This window comes from Drosophila innubila (genome assembly GCF_004354385.1).
Source record: "Drosophila innubila isolate TH190305 chromosome 3L unlocalized genomic scaffold, UK_Dinn_1.0 0_D_3L, whole genome shotgun sequence".
In the NCBI taxonomy this organism is placed as follows: Eukaryota; Metazoa; Arthropoda; class Insecta; order Diptera; family Drosophilidae; genus Drosophila; species Drosophila innubila.
Window position 1 is genome coordinate 816,553 of NW_022995376.1, and position 22,299 is coordinate 838,851.

The 22,299-nt window shown below is 36.0% G+C and overlaps 6 protein-coding genes across 8 annotated transcripts in view; 3 read left to right on the top strand and 3 right to left on the bottom strand.

Annotated features, from left to right (window-relative positions):
* The first annotated feature begins 1,951 nt into the window (after positions 1-1,951).
* Positions 1,952-4,573, top strand: LOC117787839 (ribonuclease Oy). Of its 2 annotated transcripts, XR_004617705.1 has the most exons (3): positions 1,952-2,301; positions 3,384-4,420; positions 4,468-4,573. XR_004617705.1 is itself a non-coding variant. In XM_034626458.1 (2 exons), the coding sequence occupies exons 1-2, from the start codon at positions 2,210-2,212 to the stop codon at positions 4,306-4,308; spliced, it is 1,017 nt and encodes a 338-aa protein (XP_034482349.1). In that variant the 5' UTR covers positions 1,952-2,209; the 3' UTR covers positions 4,309-4,540. The 2 variants fall into 2 exon arrangements, 1 of the variants encoding a protein (XP_034482349.1); XM_034626458.1 differs by having other exon boundaries at positions 3,384-4,540.
* Positions 4,574-5,736: 1,163 nt separating this feature from the next.
* On the bottom strand, positions 5,737-9,576 carry LOC117787837 (UBX domain-containing protein 4). Its single transcript, XM_034626456.1, has 5 exons — positions 9,411-9,576; positions 9,021-9,155; positions 8,089-8,849; positions 6,750-7,408; positions 5,737-6,183 (listed from the first exon to the last, which is right to left on the bottom strand). The coding sequence occupies exons 1-5, from the start codon at positions 9,490-9,492 to the stop codon at positions 5,886-5,888; spliced, it is 1,935 nt and encodes a 644-aa protein (XP_034482347.1). The 5' UTR covers positions 9,493-9,576; the 3' UTR covers positions 5,737-5,885.
* A 472-nt stretch (positions 9,577-10,048) lies between these two features.
* On the bottom strand, positions 10,049-10,645 carry LOC117787842. The gene is made up of 2 exons (XM_034626461.1): positions 10,339-10,645; positions 10,049-10,276 (listed from the first exon to the last, which is right to left on the bottom strand). The coding sequence occupies exons 1-2, from the start codon at positions 10,607-10,609 to the stop codon at positions 10,260-10,262; spliced, it is 288 nt and encodes a 95-aa protein (XP_034482352.1). The 5' UTR covers positions 10,610-10,645; the 3' UTR covers positions 10,049-10,259.
* A 459-nt stretch (positions 10,646-11,104) lies between these two features.
* On the top strand, positions 11,105-13,341 carry LOC117787840 (UBX domain-containing protein 1). The gene is made up of 3 exons (XM_034626459.1): positions 11,105-11,295; positions 11,944-12,534; positions 12,842-13,341. Exons 1-3 carry the CDS (start codon positions 11,246-11,248, stop codon positions 13,179-13,181), a joined length of 981 nt encoding a protein of 326 aa, XP_034482350.1. The 5' UTR covers positions 11,105-11,245; the 3' UTR covers positions 13,182-13,341.
* A 635-nt stretch (positions 13,342-13,976) lies between these two features.
* On the bottom strand, positions 13,977-14,706 carry LOC117787841 (ribonuclease P protein subunit p29). Its single transcript, XM_034626460.1, has one exon. It carries the CDS (start codon positions 14,629-14,631, stop codon positions 14,008-14,010), a length of 624 nt encoding a protein of 207 aa, XP_034482351.1. The 5' UTR covers positions 14,632-14,706; the 3' UTR covers positions 13,977-14,007.
* A 2,241-nt stretch (positions 14,707-16,947) lies between these two features.
* The window catches only part of LOC117787838 (serine/threonine-protein kinase NLK2), a 97,233-nt gene continuing 91,881 nt past the window's right edge, over positions 16,948-22,299 (top strand). The window contains exon 1 of one of the 2 annotated variants that reach the window (XR_004617704.1): positions 16,948-17,574. Coding sequence is in view for 1 of the 2 variants with exons in the window: in XM_034626457.1 (XP_034482348.1) it covers positions 17,102-17,574 (473 nt within the window). In the remaining variant the exon portion in view is untranslated. The remainder of the gene's footprint in view (positions 17,575-22,299) is intronic. The other variant, XM_034626457.1, reaches the window with a different exon arrangement.

The window sequence follows — 22,299 nt, forward strand, 5'->3', positions numbered from 1 at the left end:
GGCATTCCGCATACAAATCGGTAAAGTTTTGTCAAAGTTATGAGAGTTTGAAGTCTGGGAAATCTTTGGACAAGGAACTTTTCAAGCCGAATTTTATGTCAGTTTTGGAATGACTTTAAAAAATAAAATGAAACCTCTTAGAATCAAATTGAACATTTTAATTTCTAAAGTTGAAGTAATATGTATTTCTGAGTGTAGGTGGCACTTTAAAAAGATGTTGCAAATTGTGTAACTTGCGTACAAAGCCATAATGATAAAAAAAAAAAAAAACCAGAACAACAACAAGCATTAATTGATTGTACATAGAATGATAATTTTAGTCAAGTTAAATTGATTACAAAATGTTTGCAGCTGTTATTATTAAATTAATGTGTCATCAAACAAAAAACGAGGATTGAACTAAATCTGCATAAAAACAACCCCCAGTTGGGATCAGAAAATCATGTACTTCATTCAGTTGGAACATGACAAAATAATCTCAAATGTTATGATAAAGACTGAAGCTTGTCTGTGACAATTGATAACATACTTATGATAACACATTGAGCGCATGTAAATGAGTTTTATCTATAGGACTAACTGACTAATTGAATTCGATAAAATTGCTGACACTCTTTCAAGTGTTAAAGTTGCCATAAGTGCTGACAAATCCTCTTCCCTATTTATTTATGCCCCCAAACTTTGCACAGTGGAAAAAATCGATCGATTATCTTGCATAAATTAATATCCTTGAATAAATAAGAATCAAATTACATACTACCAAAAATTATAAGACATAAGAAACATAAATTTTAGTCCCAAATTTTAATTTTTGTTATTGGTTGTTTAAATATATGTATAAATTTGTATATTGAAATTTTGAACTAATGTTGTGTTTTAAATTAAATTTTAACAAAAATTATTAAAACGGGGTTTGAAATATTTGTTATCGAATTAAAACAGACTTTTTAACTTAATCATTATAATTTAATTTCAATCATCTGCGCTTAGTCGACACCATATAAATAGATAAATAAATTAGCGATTTATACCACTGTGCCGTGCTTTGGGATCATCAGTTGCTGGAAAAGTGGAAAGAACAAAGTACAGTTAAGCAATAATCAATTGCTTGGCAATGGTTGTATTAATTTCAGTAGCAAAAATTGTATTGTTACTCTTGATGTTTAACTTGTCATTTGTTGTTGTTGCTGTTGTTGTTGTTGTTGTACTTGGGGTAGTCATTGGGTTTTCAACAGAAGTCGTTTGGTGTTTGGTTAAATGTCATGTTTGTATTTCATAGATAAAATAGCGCAATTGTGCCAGCACAAAATGTGTGTAATTATCGTTGTCACTAATTAAAGTGCTTGTGTGCTAGTATTTTTTTTTTCCATTCCTCTGACTTAAACTAGCATCTTATCTGTGACAAGGGGTTTTTATTTTCGTTGCATGGATTTTGTGGCAGCAAAAAAGAGAAAAACATTGCAGACAAACTGTCGTAAATCCAACACCCAGCACAATTAATAAAAAGAGTTGTATTATCAGATCATTAAACATTTCTCTGTAAATACTTGTCATTACTCACCTGTTAGGAATGATTAGTTTTCAAATTTGAATTTAAATCACGCGCACAATGTTAATTTTTCGATATGTTGACTCAATTTGCTTAACTGTTATACTAACTATCGGTTATAAGACACCTTTTACAGCACTTTTATTTACTAAAATTTGCCATTGTTAAGCTGTTAGTCACAGCAGGTATGCAAATGTGAGCATTATTGCATATGAATAATCAGAACACAAAACAGTTTTTTAATTTCAATTTGAATCGCGCGGGCAATGTCAATTTTTTCGATATACTCACTCAGTTTACATAACTGTTATACTAACTATCGGTTATAAGACGCGTTTTACAGCACTTTTATTTACTAACATAGTTGATGCGGTTAACAGTCTGTTATTAACAGTTCAGCAGCTCGAACAGTGTTGCATAGCGAGCAGCGCAAAAGAAAACTAAAACAAAAACAAAAAAACAAATAAAAACTGTGCAGTTTCTACAAAACAAGTTAATCGACGTATTATAATTGTAACAATTACAACGCAGTGCTTTCTTAAAGTTGTGTGAATAATTTATAAAAAAAAAAAAAATAGTCTGCGGTTGCCGCAAACGAAAATGCGTCATACTTGAAATTTTGCATACGCTGCGTTATTAAAATATCACCAAATCAACATTATGCAGGAACAACAACAACAACAATTATGTGTATTATTTCTTTTGACGATTTCATTATGCTGCATTGCGTTGACAAAGGCGAATTCACTGAGGTAAGCGATCGGGAAACGTCAAAGAAAATTCTGGTTTCTTTGCCTGACAAGAAAAACAACAACAAAAGCAAAAGCGACTAATTTGCAAATGTTTTTGCTTAAAACAGTTGCAACAACAACAATGTTTGTGAACACTAATCGATATTTCGATAAACGCCCTTGCAAAGGCATCAAGTTCAAGGTTACTCTTTACCCCCTTCCATAATTCTTTGGCACTCTTTGGCAGCAAGCCAGCTATCCAGGAGAGCACGACTTCGACTTACCCTGTACCTATTTTGTTACTTGAATAACTTTCGAGTTTATTATCCGATCGTGCTGAAATTTTAAGATCACATAGAAATTATTATGATTTTGAAGTATGCCAAGACTCAAAGTAATAGTTTCATTCTAGAAAATTCTAAATAAATAATGAGACAAAATGATTTGCCTGGTTTCTTTTTAAGATTAATTCTAAATCTAGACTAAATATTAAACGACAGGGAATAAGGTTTTAATTTCAATTTTCTATAAAAAAAATTCGAATATTATAAAAGTTTCCTACATAAACCTAGCGAACCAGTTCTATTTTTTAAATATAGGGGCTTCAAACCACAAAAAATTATAGATGAGATTCAATTACTCACGGTTTTTTTTTTCTAATTTAAATTTTCTATTATTATAATTTTTCTTTCTATCTTTAACAATTTTTGCCTTCCCATTTTTAACATAATTTCTAGTATTAGTTTGCTAATTTTTACTTCCTAAATAAATTGTTTCAAATTTTCTTTGAGTCAAAAATTTGGTATGCTTAATATTATTTCACTACCTTGACAAACCCTTTGTATAATTTACAGGGTCATGAAACCACAACAAATTACACAATGGATTTAATTACTCACCGGTTTTTTTCTCCTATTTATATTTATATTCTTTCAATTTTCTCTAATTTTTCTAATCAAATAATTTATACTATGCATTTATTTTATATTCTACAATTTTGGTATGCTTAGTATTATTTCTTAAGCTTAACAAACCCTTCTCCCTTTTTAAGTACAGGGTCTTGTAAGCATTTACTCACGGGTTTTTCTTTCTGTTGTTTGCAGCTTTCGCGAGGAGGATTTAGGTGTCGCCCTGACCAACACTACATCGGATGAGTTCGGCAGTTCCATGGAGCAACCTCTGAGAAGACCAAGCGTTTCAGATTTCGACGAGGATGATGACAACGAGGATGATTATCTGTATGCCAATGGAGTGGAGAGTGGAGATTCACATGACTGGGATGTGTTGATATTCACACAACAGTGGCCGGTGACCACCTGTTACCACTGGAGGGAGCAGGATCCCTCGCACGAGTGCCTCTTGCCACAGAAAAAGGAATTCTGGACCATACACGGCATTTGGCCGACAAAACTCGAACAATTTGGTCCAAATTTCTGCAACAAATCGGCGGAATTTAATCCGGATCAATTGCAGGCAATACTGGAGAGAATGAACACATATTGGCCGGACTTGGAAGGTGCCGCCTCCGAGGATTGGCTGTGGAAACACGAGTGGCTTAAACATGGCACATGTGCCGCTCTTCTGGCCGAATTAGATGATGAACTGAAGTATTTTGGCCAGGGTTTGAAGTGGCGCGAGAAATTTATAATGTCACGTTTATTGGATGATGCTGGCATACATCCGGATTCCAATAGCACGGTGATTGCCCTGAACAATGCTATTGTGCGTGGTCTGGGCAAGAATCCCTCAATACACTGTCTTTATGATGGCAAACATGGCATTAGCTATTTATCCGAAATACGCATTTGCTTCAATAAATCATTGGAGCTGATTGATTGCGATGGTGTCAAGCATGCTGATCTGGTGGCCATTAACTATCCTGGTGGCACTGTCAACACCAATTGTCATATCGGCAGTCCGGTGCATTATCCCAGTCTGGTGCCGCCTTTGCAACGCAAGGAGGAATGGAAGTTTCCACTGGTCAACGTCTACAAGCTGCTGCAATTCCTCATGTGGTTCACATTGTAAAAGTTGAAAGACAGCGACAGCGACGGCGACTCTCAATTCTCTACATCATTCTATATTTTGTAGCCTCTTTTCACTACACAAAATGTGTACATTTTTCTACCTTTTAAAATTTACTTTGCTTTATTTTTAATTTCAAATCGTAAGGCAAGCAATGTAAAAATTTTAATAATTTAAAAAACTGCAATGTTACATATTTTTTCTAGTGGAAAGATGTTAACTATAGCTTCTTTTAACTCCAAAATATATGTATATATTTTTACATTTTAAAATACATTTTCTTTTAAATTTTTTTTAATGTACAATTTTTAATAATGAAAAGAATCGACATAAAACTGAGAAATGTTGCATATTTTGTATAGTAAAAAGATGTTAATTATAGCCTCTTTTCACTACCAAAAATATGTACATTTTTCTAAAGTTTTGAACCATTTTCTGCACTGCTTAAAATTTTCTCCTATAATTTATTTAAATTTAATAATGAAAAAATGTCTATAAACAAAAAAAAATTTACACATTTCGTATAGTGAAACGTTGTTATTTATAACCTCTTTTCACTACAGAAAATATGTCCTGTTTTCAGTATTTTAAACATTTTTTTCCTTATTTTAACTTTTAATTGAAAAAGAATTAGTAAAAGAAATGTAAAATTTTTAAATTGTAAAAATACTGTGTTAAATCTTAAAAGAATGTACATTTATTTAGTTTGTAGTGAAAAGTGGCAATTACTCTGTTTATCCGAAATCCATTAAACAAAATCATTCTACACTCACATTTCATAAAATATTTCATACATAAAATTGCATATTGTTTAACACGATATCAGAAATTTTGTGGATTGCATATGCTTTCCTCACTAGACTTTTACCTTGTGTAGAGGTTTTTTAAAATAAGTTATAATGCAAATTTTAAAATTTTTTTTGTAATTTCATCAAATTTTATTGATATTTCAATTTCATTCATTAGGTTGCAAATCGAAAAACTCATGTTTAACTTCGTATAAACCTAGTAACTATCTGTTCTAGTATTTAAGGTAAAAAAGATTATCAGCATTTGTTATTAATTTGAAACACTTGTAACACTGAAATCGCTGGTTGTCTCACAGTTTGAGGCTACGTTGTATTTAACTAGAAATTGTGATCTGATCCACCATATCACGATAAGCAATATTCAATGAAATTATTGCATATTTTTTAACAAAAAATTAGAACAAATTTTTTAATTAATTTTCTATGATTATGACAAATTGTGTCTTAGTCCAAAAACTGCGCTAATCATTTTTCTTGATTGTTTAAATAAAAGGACACACACACACAAAGAAAGACAAATACAGTTGGTCAAGTAGTTGTTTTGACAATGCAAAAGAAGTGCACATATTTGTTAAATACAATTTGTTTTAAAACAATTACTTGATTAGCTGTAATATTGTAATTTTTGTAATAGGTTGAATTTAATAATAATAATTTAAGGCTGCATATCTTGAAGCTGTGAATGTAACAACTACGGTTAAGGATATATATATATAGATAGATATATATATATTTATGTATAGATCATAATTGGTATTTAACTATTTTCAATTATTGCTGCTGGGTTGAGTTGCCATTATATGTGGCCTTGTCATCCTCATCCTTTGTGGTGTCCGCCAATCGACGTATGTTCGATTCGCCGTAACGTCTGTAGACTCCGCCGGAACGTTGTGTTGCCGCCTGCTGTGCAATCGAGCCCTCTGTAAATATCATGGGCGGTGGCTGATACTGAGAATCATCGGCAGCGCTTTGTGTGGATGTCGCATCATCTGATGTGGAGTCCGGAGGGTTTCCAGTGTTCCTTGCGTGTAGCGTTGTTTGAAACAAGCCCATATTGCGTCTTGCCGAGCTACGGAAGAAAGCAGATACGGAAGAAATTAATACGGGAAGATTTTCTAAGTCTTTTTATAATTTTTAAAGAATATTTTAAGTTTTTCCAAGCAGGCAACGCAAAGTTTATAATTTTTTATTATAATAATTATTTGCTGTTTTCTTTTCATCAAAGAAATATGATCTTTCATCTAAAAATATATTTTGAAAGATTAATATAATTTGTATTTAATGATTTTTTAAATAAAAATTTTAAAATGTAAATTATTTCTTGATTTTTTTATCAAAAAATTCTTGTTTTTTTTTTGCTTATTAAAATTTAATGATTATAAAATAATAATTGAATTTTGGATTAATTTGTCCTTGAATAACTATTGTTTTCAATTTTGATTATTAATTATTATTTACAAAAGACCATGCTTTAATTGTCTTAAAATTCGAAAAGAGTTTTTTCATTTAGATATTTTATAAGGTTTGATTTATTTTTAAATCACAGCTCTTAATTGCGATCCCTGTTTTAAGGGACCAATTACAGGGTCTCTCACAGTTGGATTCGCTTGACTTTAATAAACGTGTTAAACTTACGCATCCTGAGCTGCTGCCACTGGATTATCGGCAATGTTGCGACCTGGGGGAGACTTGACCAAACCCACATTGGACACCATTTGCATGAAGCGTTGTCGGATGCGTTGCAGTCCCATCTTGTTAAGGTAATCGAAAGCCATGGTAGCGGGTGTGAGAATGGTCCACAGCACACTGGATAATATGTTGAACAGATTATTTCTGGTGCGAACCACAGTATTGACATGTTCCCGCTGGAGGACCAAGAGCACCGCATTGGGCACAAGATTTAAATCGACGAGGGACTTGAGCTCATCCTCGGTCTTGAACTCGCGTCGTGGATAGCTGGTAGCCAGTGTGAAGTCGCGTATGTTGCTGCCAACGAGCAGCTCATTCAGCACATACACGCGCACAGTGGTTAAAGGCTCCTCGACGGCAAAGGCTTTGGTGCGTGTGATTCCCCCAGGCAAACGGATCTGCAGACGCGTCTCATCCGCTGCCGTCGAGCTGATCGACGAATCCGCCGATGTCACCGTATTCGCTGTGGTCGTTGATAATGTGTTGTTGTTGTTGTTGCTCTGTACCTCCGCCCGATTCGCCTGCTCTGCACGATCCGCGGCTATTTGAGCGAGAATGCGATCACGTGTCTCCTGCTCCTGCTTTCGATCACGGCGTATGCGATCCTTAAAAAGATTAACAAAATTATTATTTAATAATATGGAATTAAAAAACTTTCTTCAGAAATTTTGGGAATTGAATATGCTTTCGTCACAAGACTTTTACCTCGTGGAGAGGTTTTTCATATAAATTGTAATAGAAATGAAATTGTAAATGTAGGAATATGTATCACTTTGTAGTAGAAAGAGGAAATTTTCATGAAATTCGTAGAGCAAGTGGTGTGAATTATTTAATTATTATGATTAATTTAAAAATTTTCGTTACAAAATTAAATAACAGAAATCTTGGGAATTGAATGCGCTTTCTTCTATAGACTTTTACCACATATTGAGGTTTTTTATACCCTGTGCCCATTAAAAACTACCAAAAAAGGGTATAATGTGCTTGCTAGAGCTAAAATCGATTTTTAATATGAAAACCTTCTTTGTTTTTGGAGATAACTTAACAAGTTTGACGGAATATGAATTTGGACTGGTCTTATACACTCTGACCAAATTTGATGGAAATCGGTACACTATATCATATAGCTGCTATAGAATGATTGGCGGATTTTGAAGGATAAGAATGAATATCTTTGTTGTTTCTAGAGATACCTCAAACAATTCCACAGAATATGCATACAATTTTAATATAAATTGTAATAGCAGGAACTAAGAGCTTTAATCAGTTTCCAATTGCAACTCACCTGCATTTGTTTGATCTCCTGTTCTCGGGTTTGAGCCTGTTGCACCTGCGCTTCCCGTCCCTCCCGACGTCGTCGCAGTTCGTTTTCTTTGTCCTGACGCTTTTGCTCCACCTGTCGCTCTAGTTTCTTCTGCTCCACGAGCTGCTGTATTGTTGCATCCACCTCTGTAGCTGTAGCCGAAGGAGGAGCGGTTGCCACCAATGGATTACTCACTGGCAGCAGCGATGCCACAGCAGCGGCGGCAGCGGCAGCGGCAGCTCGCTTCTCTGCGGCAGCAGCTGCTGATGATGCCACAGCTGGCTGGGATGAGGCAGCTGACGGTGATGAAGCATCCATTCCCTCGGGCGTATCAATTGCTTCGTGAGCATCACTTAATTCAGGCGTATCAAAGAGTTCCGCTGTCTCAATTGCAATTGCTTCGGGAGCATCTGCATCCTCCGATGATTGCTCCTCGGTTGCAGCTGATGATTCTGCGGCTGATTCTGTGCTGACTGCATCTTCCTGCGTTTCCTGCTGCTGTGTTGCTGACTTTTCCTCGGCGCCTGCAATGCTGCGCTCATTTGCAACGCTTTCCACACTTTCTACAGTTTCCACAGCTCTGCTGCTGGATGCAACCACATTTGTTTGCTTGCCCGCCAAGTGCAGAACTTTATCGATTTTAGCCACAAGTTGATCGACACTCTCAATGATTCCCGTTGTCACATCCAATGGAGTTCCAGAATTGCCAATGAAAAATATTGATGGCACTGGCACCATTTTATCTATGTGAGTATATAAAAATGAATTTATTTATCTTAATTTTATTAATTGTATTCTATTATTATTTTTAATTAAATAATTCATTTATTCATAATACAGAATAATGTCTTATTTTAATTATTTTATTTTAAATTAATTTAGCATTCACCTTATCGAGCGCACACTGTACTTACATAGCGATGAGAACTGAACGTACGTTGGACTGTCGCCCTGTATTTTAACAGCCACAAAATCGTTTGTCATCAGCTTGGAGCTCACCAGTGAATCATTGAGGAATCTGTCCAGCTTCGCAGACATCTCGTCCTGACCTATGATCAGCAGTTAAAACAAATATTTATATCAATGACAATGACAATGACGTGGTGAAAATTAGCTACACTCAGTCAAGTAATTGTTTTGACCAAGCAAAAATATGCACACACTTTTTAATGCTAAATACACAAGATAAATTGAAATGTGAGTTATAAAGTAATTTTAAAAGTTAAAATGTATGTAAATTTTTTCTCTTGTTTGTCAACACATTTACTTAAGCAACTGTAATCGCCTGTTGTTTTTGTTTGTACCTTCAATGTATACAACGAAGACGGCATCTTTGGCTTTTGATTCCGCCACAGCCTCTGCTATGTTTCCCGTATGCCAATTCATGTTTTGTTTCTGCCTGGAATGTTGGTTTTTTGCAGCGGAATTAAAATTACGAACAATTTTGGGATGTTCTTTCACAAATACTATATTTTTTCTACCTGACAGCCAAACCGGGGGTTGCCCATCCTGTAATTTCTAACCACAACATTGCCACCCGACCGAAAGGCTGCCACCCAATCTGGCACTTGGGTCAATTGTCAAAATTGGTAACTTTAAAATTTGTACCATTGTTTTGCAACGTCTGAATTTTGATTTTTGCAACACCTAAATTTAAGCTTAAATAAAATAAACTAAATGAGTAAGCGATAGTTCAAACGTCTGGCAGCCTTTCTATTCAATAAAAGTGCGAACAACCTGGCAGCTCTCGAAAACGAGCGCTCTATTTAAAAAATAAACAAAAATTTTAATAAAAATAAAAATAGACATATCCAATGAAATTTGATATAAGATAAAATAAAACTCTTAATTTTAATGAAGGTTTGAGCGTGTCACAAAATTTAACTAAAAAAAAATAAAAAAAATCCTAGTTTTAAAATGCAGACAATACAAACTACAAATGTGTTGGTGAATTAGCCTTCGCTGGCTTACACTGGGTCACAACACTGGCGCTGCGACGCTGTGTAAGCACAGCATTATTTATTTTGTTACAAAAATTAAACAATATAATTATTGAAATGTGTATATATGTATGATTAAAGGGTTAAGGGCTACTCAAAAGTCTTCAATGTGGTGTAGATGAGTGTCTGGCAGTGCATTCAGCTATTAAATTGCTATTCATCAGCAGTATCTGTAAAAATCAAATTACTGATTAGTTAAATGCAACAAATAACAAGTAAGCAATTTAAGTACCATTGTCAAAATCGGAGCAAACTATGGAACTGGCTGGCGTTACAGACATTTCGCTGCGTTCCACATTTGGCAGACGTGCAACGCGAACACAGCAGCGTTTTTGTTTGTTGGGTTTCAATGGAAAAACTTGAAAACCCTTGATGCGTTCCAAATTTACGCGACACTTGCGTATTTGAACGCCATTCTCGTAATTCAAATCACTCTCTGCTCTGATAAAAGGATGTCTTGGAATTTTAATGACCATTTTCTTAGTTTTATTTGGTGGCGACATTTTTTATTGTTTGTTTGTTTGTGATGTATGAAAAATCTCTGGGCAAAAGCACTGTTGCCAACTTAGCTATTTTATAGCTAGATTTGGTTATTTTCAGAGTTCAATTGCTAGTAAGATTACCAAATTGCTATTAGCTGGAAATCTGGCTATTTTAAATATTTATTCAGCTAAGTTTTGCTTTAAAAATTTTTGGTAAAGTGTGTAAAACTGCCCACAATAACAAATTTAGTTGCTTTCCAGACAGAAACAGCTGTTGTTCCCCCTAAAACTTGCCAGCACTAATGTGGAGGACTGCCACCCGGCAAAAGTTTCCCGGTCTGGCAGCTTGTATCAATTTAATCAAATTGAAAATTTGGTTGCACTTATCAATACTGTTTTCGACATTACTTATAAATTTATTTATTGTATTTATTTTAATAGGCCGTCTTCTGTTTATTATTTTAAAATTTTAAATGTATTTTGATAATCGATGAATCTTGTTTGACCATTGACATTTTGCGCGTTGTACAACACTAGCAACGGGGCATTGTTTTTGTGTGTCATTATTGCAGGAAAATTATTAAAGAAATTGAATACTGTCGTAAATTTTACGTTTTTTCTTGAACTTAATAGTGACTATTACGTTAAGCAACAGACATGAGCGATGTACAGACTCTGATGGACATGGGATTCCCCAAGGATCGAGTGTGAGTTAAGTTTGGTCTTTCCTGCGCCGGCTTTTAAAAATTTTTTTTTTGTGTTTGCCCGGCAGCCAAAGGGCGCAAGAGGCTTATAAGTTTGTGGCAATGTATGTAATGGGCAGCAGGAGGGGCATCTATAAAGTGTAAACAGTTAGACAAGAAAGTGTTTTGACAAAATAAAAATTGACATATATTTTTTCTTCTATTTTAAAAAATGTTTGAGTTCAATGAAAATATTTTTTTTGTATATTTTTAAGATATATTATCAATATTAAAAATAAAGATTTATTTTATTCAGTGAGCTTTAAGGTTTATTACATTTTAAAGCAATTAAAATGTTTTGGAACCGGCTTGATAAAAAAAAAAAACATGAGATGCTTTTTTGAAGATTTGTTTTTTTATTTTACGAAGGATAAAAACCATAAATGAAACTGTAGCCTTTAACCGGCATTAACCAATTGAAATTGGTAACCATAACTGACACTTTAACCGAAATCGATATTTGTTTCGGTTATTTAACCTGTTTCTAACCTTTTCTTACTAAAAAGTTTACTTTTAACTGGTCAACTAAACTCGTATCTACTGGTCTGGGTACTGGGCATCTCAAAGTCGAGCACATTTTAACTTTTTAATACTTAATGTTTTTTTTTTTAGGGAATATGCACTGCAGGTGACAAGTCACAAAGGTGTCGAGTTGGCTATGGAATGGCTGTTGGCTCATGTCGATGAGGAGATTCCCACTCCAGGAGGAGGAGCAGCATCCGGAGGAGGAGCAGCACCGACAGAAGACAATGCGCCCAGCAGCAGCGGAGGAGCAACTGATGATGCAGCCGGAGGAGCTGCAATTGCCAAATCTCTCAAATGCGACGATTGCGGTAAAGTGCTCAAGGATCAGACGGAGGTGGAATTCCATGCAGCCAAGACAGGACACAGCAATTTCTCCGAGTCCACGGAGGAGAAGAAAGCACTCACCGAGGAGGAGAAGAAGGCACAACTCGCCCTTATCGAGGAGAAGCTGAAACAGAAGCGTGTGGAACGCGAGGAACGCGAAAAGGTTGATGCCCTGGAGCGGGAACGTAATCGCATCCGATCCGGCAAAGATATGATAGAGGCTCGTCGTCGCATGGAAGAGATCGAAATGAAGAAGATAGTCGATCAGCGCAAGCGCGAAAAGGAGGAGGAGAAAGCGGCTCGGGATCGGGTTCGGGCACAAATCGAGGCTGACAAGGCGGCTCGCAAGGCCAGGTGACGACCTTGAGCATGTACAGTGGGTCAAGTAGTTGTTTTGACAAGCTCAAAAAAATGTATACACTTTTTTTTATATAATTTTTTTACTTTTTCCTGCCTTTGGTTCTAAAATAGTGTTGTCCAAAAGTGGGAATAACTTGAAAAAACTAGGAAATAAAAAATATCTAGAAGTCAGTGATAAAATCATCAAATCTATATTCTTAATACCACTCTGTGATGTACCAATTTATGTTGCTTGTCAAAACAATTAGTTGACTTACTGTAGATTAGCAAGCAATTGTATTAATAAAGTACTTTTCAACAGGGAACTCCCCGCACAGTTGTCGGATGCGGTGGCTTCGGTCAGCTCCACGACTACGGCCAGTTCGCCGACTGGCGTCAAGTCGCCGCCGCGGGAATACACGGAGACCCGGATCCAGGTGAGACTGCAGGACGGATCGACACTCGCGTCCGAGTTCAATGTGAAGGAACCGTTGTCCGCCGTGCGTGTGTTCATCCAGGTGAAGACGGGCATTGAAACTCCGTTCGCTTTGATGACTTCGTTTCCGCGCAAAATCTTTGCGGATGATGACTATGAGAAGCCGCTGGAGGTTCTGGGTCTGGTACCATCCGCTGTCGTTATAATGACCAAGCCAGCTGCGTAAATTCATCGAATCACAAATTCAACAACAACACACAAAACATTTATAACTATATATATATATATACATATATTTAATAAATATGGCGCGATATTTCCAGTCTTCCGTCGGACTGGGGCGATAAATCCACGATTTTATATAAAAACCACAAATCTTAATTCAATTTGAAATTGCATTTGTTTTTACAGCATTTTCAGCTACAGCTATTAGAATTGAATCATATTTTTATTCAAATAAAAAGGGGTTTTTTATTTTATAGTTTTTTGATAAAAAATTGATATTATAATTAATATTTTAAAAACCGGTCTCTGCATTTTTTTCTTTATGGGTTTAATATAAAATAATAAGTTATAAGTTTTAGTTTTTTTATATAGTTATACTAAAATTTTTAATACAAATTGAGAATGAAATATAATTAAATTATTTTTTATTCAGATAAAATATTGTATTTTTTTTTTAAATTAACAAAAATTTTTTTTTTTTAATTATACTTTAATAATGTTTCATATAAAACTTATTAGTATATTTTTTTTTGTAGCTAGTTGTGGCATTACTTAACAATAACTATATTTCAATATATTTTATTTTTCTTTAAATTATTATTTAAAAAATTTTTAATATCCATCTTAAGGGTATATATTTTTTGTTTGGCTATTTCTGGCTATGTTAAAAAATATTTTGGTATTCAGAATTTTCTTTTTTTTTTATAAAAATCAAAAAATTGTATTTTTTTTTTCAAGTTATATTTTATTGTTTTATATAAATCTTAAGAGTATATATTTTGTTGTTAGCTTTTTCTGGCTAGTGGTGTCAGCACTGTCTACAGTGGCTACATAAATGGCTCCACGCAGCTCTTGATTTTTTTGACGCTTCGCTCCGCTGGCCGCATGTTGAGATGTTGTCCGAATATTGTGAACTCCATGTTGCCCAGCTGCATGCCGAAGACGCATTCACTTTTCGGCACCGTTCGCAGCTGATCATCCGCGCCGAGCAGTTTTAGCACATTCTTCGTGTCCATGACACAAATGCCATTTAATCCAATTAGAGTTTCGCACTTGGACTGCAACACACGCAATTTGGCGCCATGCAAATCCATTTTGACCAACTGTCTGCTGAATTCATCGTATCGCTTTTCGTGCAGCTGCGGCACCTGTTCCCCCTCCCGCAGCCCCAGATGCTCCTTAATGTAACCACGCCAGAGTTTATGCAGCGGCAGTATCTGTTCATATTTTAACTGTTTCCTGGGCAGCGTATTTAGGCCCAATTCAGCGTATTGTTTTCTGGTCAACGTGTTTTGTTTGTGCGCGCGACGTTTGCGACTGATTTGTTGTTTGTTTTTGGTGCCATGCAGCATGGTGATGTGATCGGGTATGATGTTGACATTGCAGCGTTTGTGCGGCACCACGAGATCGGTGAGATACTCCTTGACTGCATCTGTTTCCCTGCTGGCCATTTATTTATATACTCAATTTGCCAAGTAAAAAGGTAAACAACACAAAGTTATCGAATTTGCAAGAATCGTTATCGAATTAATGTTAGCTAAAAGCGATAGGTAGTACTTCCCGTGTAATCTTATTTAACAGCGACATAAAGCATCCCTGGTTGTATGTTAATTAACAGCGACACGTAACATTTCCCTGGCTGTATGTTAGTTAAAGTTGGCGGCTGATTTGAATTTGTTCCTGGTAGCCGACCTTTTTCGACTCCAATAAAAAATTTTTGCCTACAATTACGCAAAGAATATTAAATTAACTAAGTATTTTGATAGAAAAATTTAAAGGCGGGTCACAGTCTAACACATCGATCTAATCGGCATCGGAAACTAATAATGTTAGAAGAGGAGAAGTTGTGTAACAAATTTTAATTTAGTTCAATCCTACACCTATTAAAAATTCTGCAAAAATTTTCTAGCAAAAAATATATGAAAATAGGTACATAAAATAAGAATAGCCATTTTTGGAATTGCACTTATTTTTTTTAAGTACAAGAAATCATTCCAGATCGGGAAAATTCGCAGGGTGGCAGCCTTTGCACCGGGTGGCAATCTTTCACACCAGTGCTGGCAAGTTATTAGGGGGAGCAATAGCTGTTTCTGTCTGGAGAGCATCTAAATTTGTTTATATTGGGCAGTATTGTACAGTTTTATTTAAAATATTAATAGAAAAATTTAGCTGAATATATATTTAAAATAGCCAGATTTCCAGCTAATAGCAATTTTGAACCTATAATAGCAAACGAGCTCTGAAAATAGCCAGATCTAGCTTTAAAATAGCTAAGTTGGCAACAGTGGTCTCAAAAGAGTTGGCATATTAGTCGAAAATTTTGTTGTTGTCAGTTCTATCACGACTTTCGCATAAACGACACGCATGTTAACGGGAAAAAACGACGCCGCGTGTGTTTGATGCAAAAGCCAAAAAAAAGGGAAAATTTACATGCATACATGTTGTATGTATTGCAAGAGCAATTGTCGCCTGCAAGTTGTGTGATAACAAGATAATTATAATGCAATTGCAACAAAAATTGACCCTACAATAAACGTGACAAATAACAAAAAAAATATTATTATTCAATTGATTGCGCTCGGTCTCGCTCGCCCGCTCTCTCTCTCTCTCTCTCTGTCTCCCGCTGTGTTGTCTGTGTGTGTGTGCGCCAAATAACAACAAATTCGTAAAATTTGCTGCATTTTAGTCACTGTCGCTGTCAACGTTGCCGCCGCTGCTGCGCGTCGCGTCGCGTTTTTATTTGTACACATTTCATATTGTCTTCTGTCGCCGCCGACGTTGACGTTGCTGCTGCTGCACACAGAGCAAACACACACACGCACACATATAAATGCGGAAGAGTTGTTGCCATAAAAACAAAAACCGCTGTCGCTGCCTCCGCCTCTGCCGCAGTTGCCGCTCAATAATTGTGCATATTTTTAAAGGTGAGCAACAATAAAAACAATGTGCAATTAGCCTGGAAAAATTCCACATTTCATGTGAAATTCAAATGCTTTATTTTTTATTAAATTTTCCTATGTTACACATGTTTTGTTTGTGCATTGTTTTCTTGGCGTCGTCGTCAGCGTCGCAGCAGCAGCAAAAAGTGTCAAGTGCGCGACGCTGACGCTGACGTTGCTGTTGACGTCGCTGTCGCTCTCTTTAATTTTGTTTTTGTTGCTTAACATGTGCACAAACCTATTAAATTAAATTAAATTTTCTTTTTCTTATTATTATTTTTGTTTGTTTGTATTTTTCAAGTATTAAACTGTAAACAACTCTTGAAAATTTTATACTCCACTTTTATTTGATTTTTTTTCGGTTGTTTGTGCGCTCTCTCGCTCTCTCTCTGTCTCTCTAGCTGATACTTGACTTACGCACACATATCCATGCGCACACTTACATTACACACACACATATACGGACGCGCCCCGGTCGCAGCTAACGGCACTTTTTGTTGTCTTCTTCTTTTCGCTCTCTTTCGGGCAGTCCAAAAATGCGCCTAAAAATCTAAAATGTTGCTTTCCTTGCCGTAGTGCATCAAAAAAGTATTTTAACAGCTCTAAAATAAAAACTTTAATATTTTTTACTTTGTCTGAACCATATCTTAGAATAAAGTTAAAAAACCCACTACAAAAGCTAGAGTTTGACTTTATAAATAGCCAGATTCGACGCTGAAAAAACTATTCTAGCCACACTGTAGCTATTTTCTAATCAAATTACTTTCTTTTTTACAGCAGCAAACAACAACAACAACAGCAATTCAAATCTACGAAAATCAAACAAAATATGTGCAAAAATCTGTAATAAAAAATCCATCAAATAATTTTAATGTGTTAAAGAATAATTGTTGAAAGAATTTGTGCTGAACCAAAAAGAAAAATAAATAAAAAGCAAAAGCAAAGGCAAAAAAATTTCGAAATTCAAATGGGCAACTATTGAATGGCGGCCATTAGTGGCCCCAAGCGGCATCCATTGAGCAATCAACACCATTTCTCCCATCCAAATACCACCAACACCAACACCAATACCAATACCAAGAACACCACCACCAATAGCACCAACATCACTTGCAACAACAACACCATCACCAGCAACAACAATAGTTATCAAACGCCAGCTAATCCCCAGCACAAAGCACATAGTAATAATAACTCCTCCACCACCAACAACAATAGTAACAACAACAATTCAAAAATCAGCTGCATCCAGAGCTGCACAGATTCTTCAGCTGCTGCTCCGCGTAACTCAATGAGCGTATCGATGTCACTGGTACAGGGTGGTGCTGCCGGTGGTGCGCCACAGGGCGCTAGCGCGATTTTAGCCGCTGCGGCTCCATATTATCAACCGCCAGCTGTGCCACAGGATGTTCAACCGGATCGTCCAATTGGCTATGGAGCATTCGGAGTTGTCTGGTAAGTTCAAGTTTCCCTATATTTCATATATCATAGAAAAAATTCTATAATAAAAATCCCTTCACAAAGTATACATTTAATTAGGCAATCGTAGGTTCAACTCCCGAAACTATAAATACTTTTTTTTTGAAAGAAACTTAACCTTTACTTTTACTACTGTAGGCAACTATTCTCTTTTCTGTTTCTTCAGCAATCTATAATATCATAGATAAAATCCTTTACTAAAGTATACATTTAAAACATATTTTGATAAAGTATCCCTTCAATGACGAAAGCGCATGCTTAACTTCAGAAACTTTTTATACAAATGATATCACGTAAAATCCCTTGACAAAACTTGTTGATCTGATAATATAAATATTCAACTTTCAAAATCATACCATATCAATTAGATATTAGGTTATTTAAATAAACACTTAACTATTATCTCAATAAATAAGAAGCTCCAATATAGGAAGGTGTATCCTGAAAAAGGATATTTTATTGACTAGAAAAGCGTTACAAGTAAAATAAACATCACAATATACTTTTTTATTTAAAAATATATGTAAAAAGACAAACTTCATGTATTTAAATATCTTTTGAACCTGAAATTCATGACACTTTTTGAAATGCACCTTCCGAATCAGTTCTTTTAGATCACAAAATGTTTAATAGTTATTGATAAAAATCAACAAATAATGCTTATTTTGTATGGTGGCTGATTTTCTCGGCTTTAGTCTAGCTAGGCATGTAGTGAGTAAGTTCAATGCCTTTCCCTGGCTCCTTTTATGCCTAGGCCGAACGTCCACTTCTTTTCCTATTTCTTTCTCTTTTTTATATTGTACGCCTTTTTGTGCGGTCTGTCGTCGCAAACGTCAACATCAACATCAGCGTGTCGTCCCTATGTCCTTTCATCCTTCGGTCCTTTGTGCTTTGTGCCTTATGCACATTTCTGCAACATGCTCAGGGTTGGTTTTTCTATAAAATGATTCAGCCCATCCCTTGGCATTTCCCCTCCTCATCCTCCATCCCTGCTGCTGACGGTAACTGTTGTTTTGTTTTTTTTTTTTTTTCTGTTTTTGTTCTTTTCTGTTTTGGCCCGCGGCAATTGCAAGTCGAAAATGTTGAAAAACTTTTGCCTTCTTTTGATTTGCATTTGCATTTTAATCTTTTCTACTCGGTCTATTACAATTTTACATTAATTGTTGCTAAACGAGTTCATGTAACGGTTAACAGTTGAATTTTTGACTTGTTTCTGACAGCTGATATTGAAGTTTGGCAACGTTGCATTTGTCATACTCACTCATATTACAATTATATTTTCATTCCAAAAGCTAATATTTAAATTTTTAGTGGTTTCTCTCAGCTGGCTTTGAAGTTTGGCAACCTTGCATTCATCATACTGAATTTTGGCAACGTTCCAATGATATTTGCATTTGAATTTGGGTGTTCTGTCGGCCTTTTACAATTATACATTGATGTAACGGTTACCAGTTGAGTTTTTGTCTTATTTCTGACAGCTGAAATTGAAGTTTGGCAACGCCGCATTTATCATACTCACTCATATTACAATTATATTTTCATTCACGTGTAAAACGGCATTTCCGGCTGCCCAGTGCCTAGTCAAGCAATAAACGGGAAGGAGATGAGGAGCAGGGAGTGTAGGGTCTGAGGCTCGGAGGGTCTGAGGGGTTTAGTGTTGGGTAAACACTAAAAGAAGCCAGTGAAAAAGTGGCACACGCTAAGTGACGCCAAGTAATAGGAAGAGGACGGGGTGAAAAGTCGTCACAAGGAAGTTGCAGCACATAAAGACAACAACGAAATGTGCCACAAGTGGAGGAGAGACCTCCAACTCTGGCCCTAAAGAATGGGAGAGGGAGGAAAGGCAAGAAGGCGGCAAGAAAGCTGGTTAGAAGAGAAGCCGGCTTAAAGTAGAGCCCGCTGAATAGAGTCGTTGACGTTGCATTGGCTTTTCAAAAGCAATCATCATGTTCTCCGGTCTCTGGCCTGGGTCGCGAGTAGAAGTCGAAGTTAGAGTCGCAGTCGATAGTTAGCTGCACTAGCTCACAGAAATATAGTTGCCTCAACAGTCGACACTCTGCACTCTACACTCTCTACGATCTGCACACTGTAAATGCAATCAAGCGTTAAATTTAAGTGCCAAATGTCGAACTTGTTAGATGCCGTGTGGGCCAGATGCCAGGCTAGTTTTGTTTATGGTCTATGTGCCGTTGGTTAGCAGCAGGTGAGACGACGGCGAAGGCAGGAAATTAAACAGAAATGCGAGCAAGTGTCATATAGTCTTTTGAGTCGTATATATTTTTATAAACACAAGTAAATGTAAACTGTGTGAAGTTTGGCAACAGGGCACAACTATTTGAACTCTTGTTTAAGCTTAGATAATATGATTACCAGAAAAAACACTGAAGTTTTCATATCCTAATCTATATACAATTTTTAAATGTAAACTGTGTGAAGTTTGGCAACAGGGCACAACTCTTTAAACTCTTGCTTAGGCTTAAATATTATTATTAACAGAAAGAACACTGAAGTTTTCATATCACAATCTACATAAAATATTTTAATGTAAACTGTGTGAAGTTTGGCAACAGGGCACAACTTTTTGAACTCTTGCTTAAGCTTAGATATTATGATTAACAGAAAGAACACTGAAGTTTGGCAACAAAGATTGACTGTGGTTGTTAGTGAAGTATGGCAACAGGGCATTACTATTAGATCTGCTGATTAACAATAGATAATTTAATGTTTAAATGAATTTTAGCAACAGAGCATAACTACTTAGTCTTGCTTAAGATAGATAATATAAAAACCATAGAGAACATTTAACAATCAAGCGAAGTTGGCTATTAAAATTTATAGTGTGACAACAATGCGCTAAGTGAAGTTTGACAACAGCGCCAATTGTACTGCCAGGCTTAACACGTACCCAATAATACGATAAACATAGAGAACACCTCTCAATAGAGTAAATTTTTTACTATACTTTTTCGTGAAGTTTGACAACAAGCCGCTAAACACTTAACTGAAATTTGACAACAGCGCCTAATCTACTAAGCTGATTGCTAATTACAGTGACCATTTTTCGCTCCCCTCCTAAACTTCTACGCTCCTACGCTATCTAAATTAAGCTTTACCAATAAAAATGCGATGCTAAATGCCAGATTAATCAGTTTATGATTTATTTCCAAGAAATAGGAAACCATTTATGCACTTAAACACACAACAAGATTAACCAATTAATCCTAGGCAAACTTCTACGAATTTTTCTCACTGCATTTGACCAAGACAAACATTTAAAAATCAAATGGAGAAGGAGACGAAGACGAAGACTCAGAGGTGGGCGAGGGCAAAGGCGGGGTTTCGGTCAAAAAACCAAAAGAAAGAGTCTGGCTGCAGACAGTAGAAGAAGAAGCCGAAGTCGGAAAAGAAGAGAAAATGCCGAAAAGAGCCGCTAAAGATGACCGAACATCTTTGGGCTTACTTTAAACTACCTGCAACTGGTTTTCGAAGCAGGCAGACGGAGAAGACGACAAGTCCAAGAATGGACAGTTGGACCAAAGGACAGAGACAGATGAGGGACAAGGAAACAAAGAGCAAGAGAGAGAGAGAGAGAAGGGGGGGAAGAGAAGTGGTAAACCTTTTGCCTGCATATAAAACTCGCTTCCTGCACGACTTGTGGCCTGTCTTTTTGGCCTGGCCCGGACGGTCTTAGTCTCAGCATCAGCCTGTGGCTTGCAAGGTGTCGTCGTTGTCGTTGTCGTCGTTATCTGCTTGCTCAAGCTAGCCAATACACTTGTCAAAATCTATATTCTATATGAAAAGTGCTACTTGACATGAGAAAATGCATCTCAATTTAATAAAAACGATAGTTAAAAATAAAACCTAAGTTTTTAGAAACAACTTACTATAATTAGCGCCTTTTAAGCTTTAAATTTCTAAATTTTAGTTTAGAGCATACTTTTCGAACTATTTTAATGCACAAATTTGTTGAGTGTAGTTTTTATTCCTGTTATTTTTTTTGTTGCTCTAGGCTCAGTCTTTGATCAGGCGCAAATCCTGTGCTAATCTCGAGTCCAATGGCCCTTCCCGGATTCAGAGCACAGTTCCAGGTCTAATATCCAAAACCCATACTCAATCCCATGACCATGACCATGCCCGCATTCTACTAAGACTCGATGCGATTCGATGCGATTCTCTGGCATTAATCGTCGCTGCCTGCCTTTCCCATCTTTCTCTGCCTGTTAAGTGATTCCCCTTTTCCCCTCTCTTTCCCTCGATCCACACTCTCTTTCTACGTGTGTTGCACACCACCGAAAACTAAACAAAACAAAAAGCAAATGCAAAAGCAGTGCACAACAGCATTTTGACTACATTCGAGCACCGGGACACGTAGTTTTATTTGATCATCCACTATTTGTATTATACCCTTTAAAACTGTATAATAACTATGCCATTGAAAGTGTCATATAATCTATATACAATTTTCAAATTTAATACAAATTCTGAAACGATCGTACCAAAATCCGACCACTTTATCTGTTAGGATCTATTGTTTTCCCTTTGTAACTAACATTTAAAGAATCTAATTTTAAATATATATCAAATTGTTGCATATATTTCAATGTAACTGACAAAAATTAAGTCATAATTTGTCCCACTTATTCTAATAAATTTTCAAAAATCTAATTTTAAATATATATCATATTGTTGCATATTTTTCAA

What these genes read in the sequence shown, in the direction of transcription:
- LOC117787839 (XM_034626458.1), top strand. Translation starts at nt 2,210, where the DNA reads ATGCAGGAACAACAACAACAACAATTATGTGTATTATTTCTTTTGACG. An exon ending in ACAAAGGCGAATTCACTGAG is followed by an intron (nt 2,302 to 3,383) that starts GTAAGCGATCGG and finishes TGTTGTTTGCAG; the next exon opens with CTTTCGCGAGGAGGATTTAG.
- LOC117787837 (XM_034626456.1), bottom strand. Translation starts at nt 9,492, where the DNA reads ATGAATTGGCATACGGGAAACATAGCAGAGGCTGTGGCGGAATCAAAA. An exon ending in CTTCGTTGTATACATTGAAG is followed by an intron (nt 9,156 to 9,410) that starts GTACAAACAAAA and finishes TGCTGATCATAG; the next exon opens with GTCAGGACGAGATGTCTGCG. An exon ending in CGTTCAGTTCTCATCGCTAT is followed by an intron (nt 8,850 to 9,020) that starts GTAAGTACAGTG and finishes ATACTCACATAG; the next exon opens with ATAAAATGGTGCCAGTGCCA.
- LOC117787841 (XM_034626460.1), bottom strand. Translation starts at nt 14,631, where the DNA reads ATGGCCAGCAGGGAAACAGATGCAGTCAAGGAGTATCTCACCGATCTC.
- LOC117787840 (XM_034626459.1), top strand. Translation starts at nt 11,246, where the DNA reads ATGAGCGATGTACAGACTCTGATGGACATGGGATTCCCCAAGGATCGA. An exon ending in GGATTCCCCAAGGATCGAGT is followed by an intron (nt 11,296 to 11,943) that starts GTGAGTTAAGTT and finishes TTTTTTTTTTAG; the next exon opens with GGAATATGCACTGCAGGTGA. An exon ending in AAGGCGGCTCGCAAGGCCAG is followed by an intron (nt 12,535 to 12,841) that starts GTGACGACCTTG and finishes ACTTTTCAACAG; the next exon opens with GGAACTCCCCGCACAGTTGT.
- LOC117787842 (XM_034626461.1), bottom strand. Translation starts at nt 10,609, where the DNA reads ATGTCGCCACCAAATAAAACTAAGAAAATGGTCATTAAAATTCCAAGA.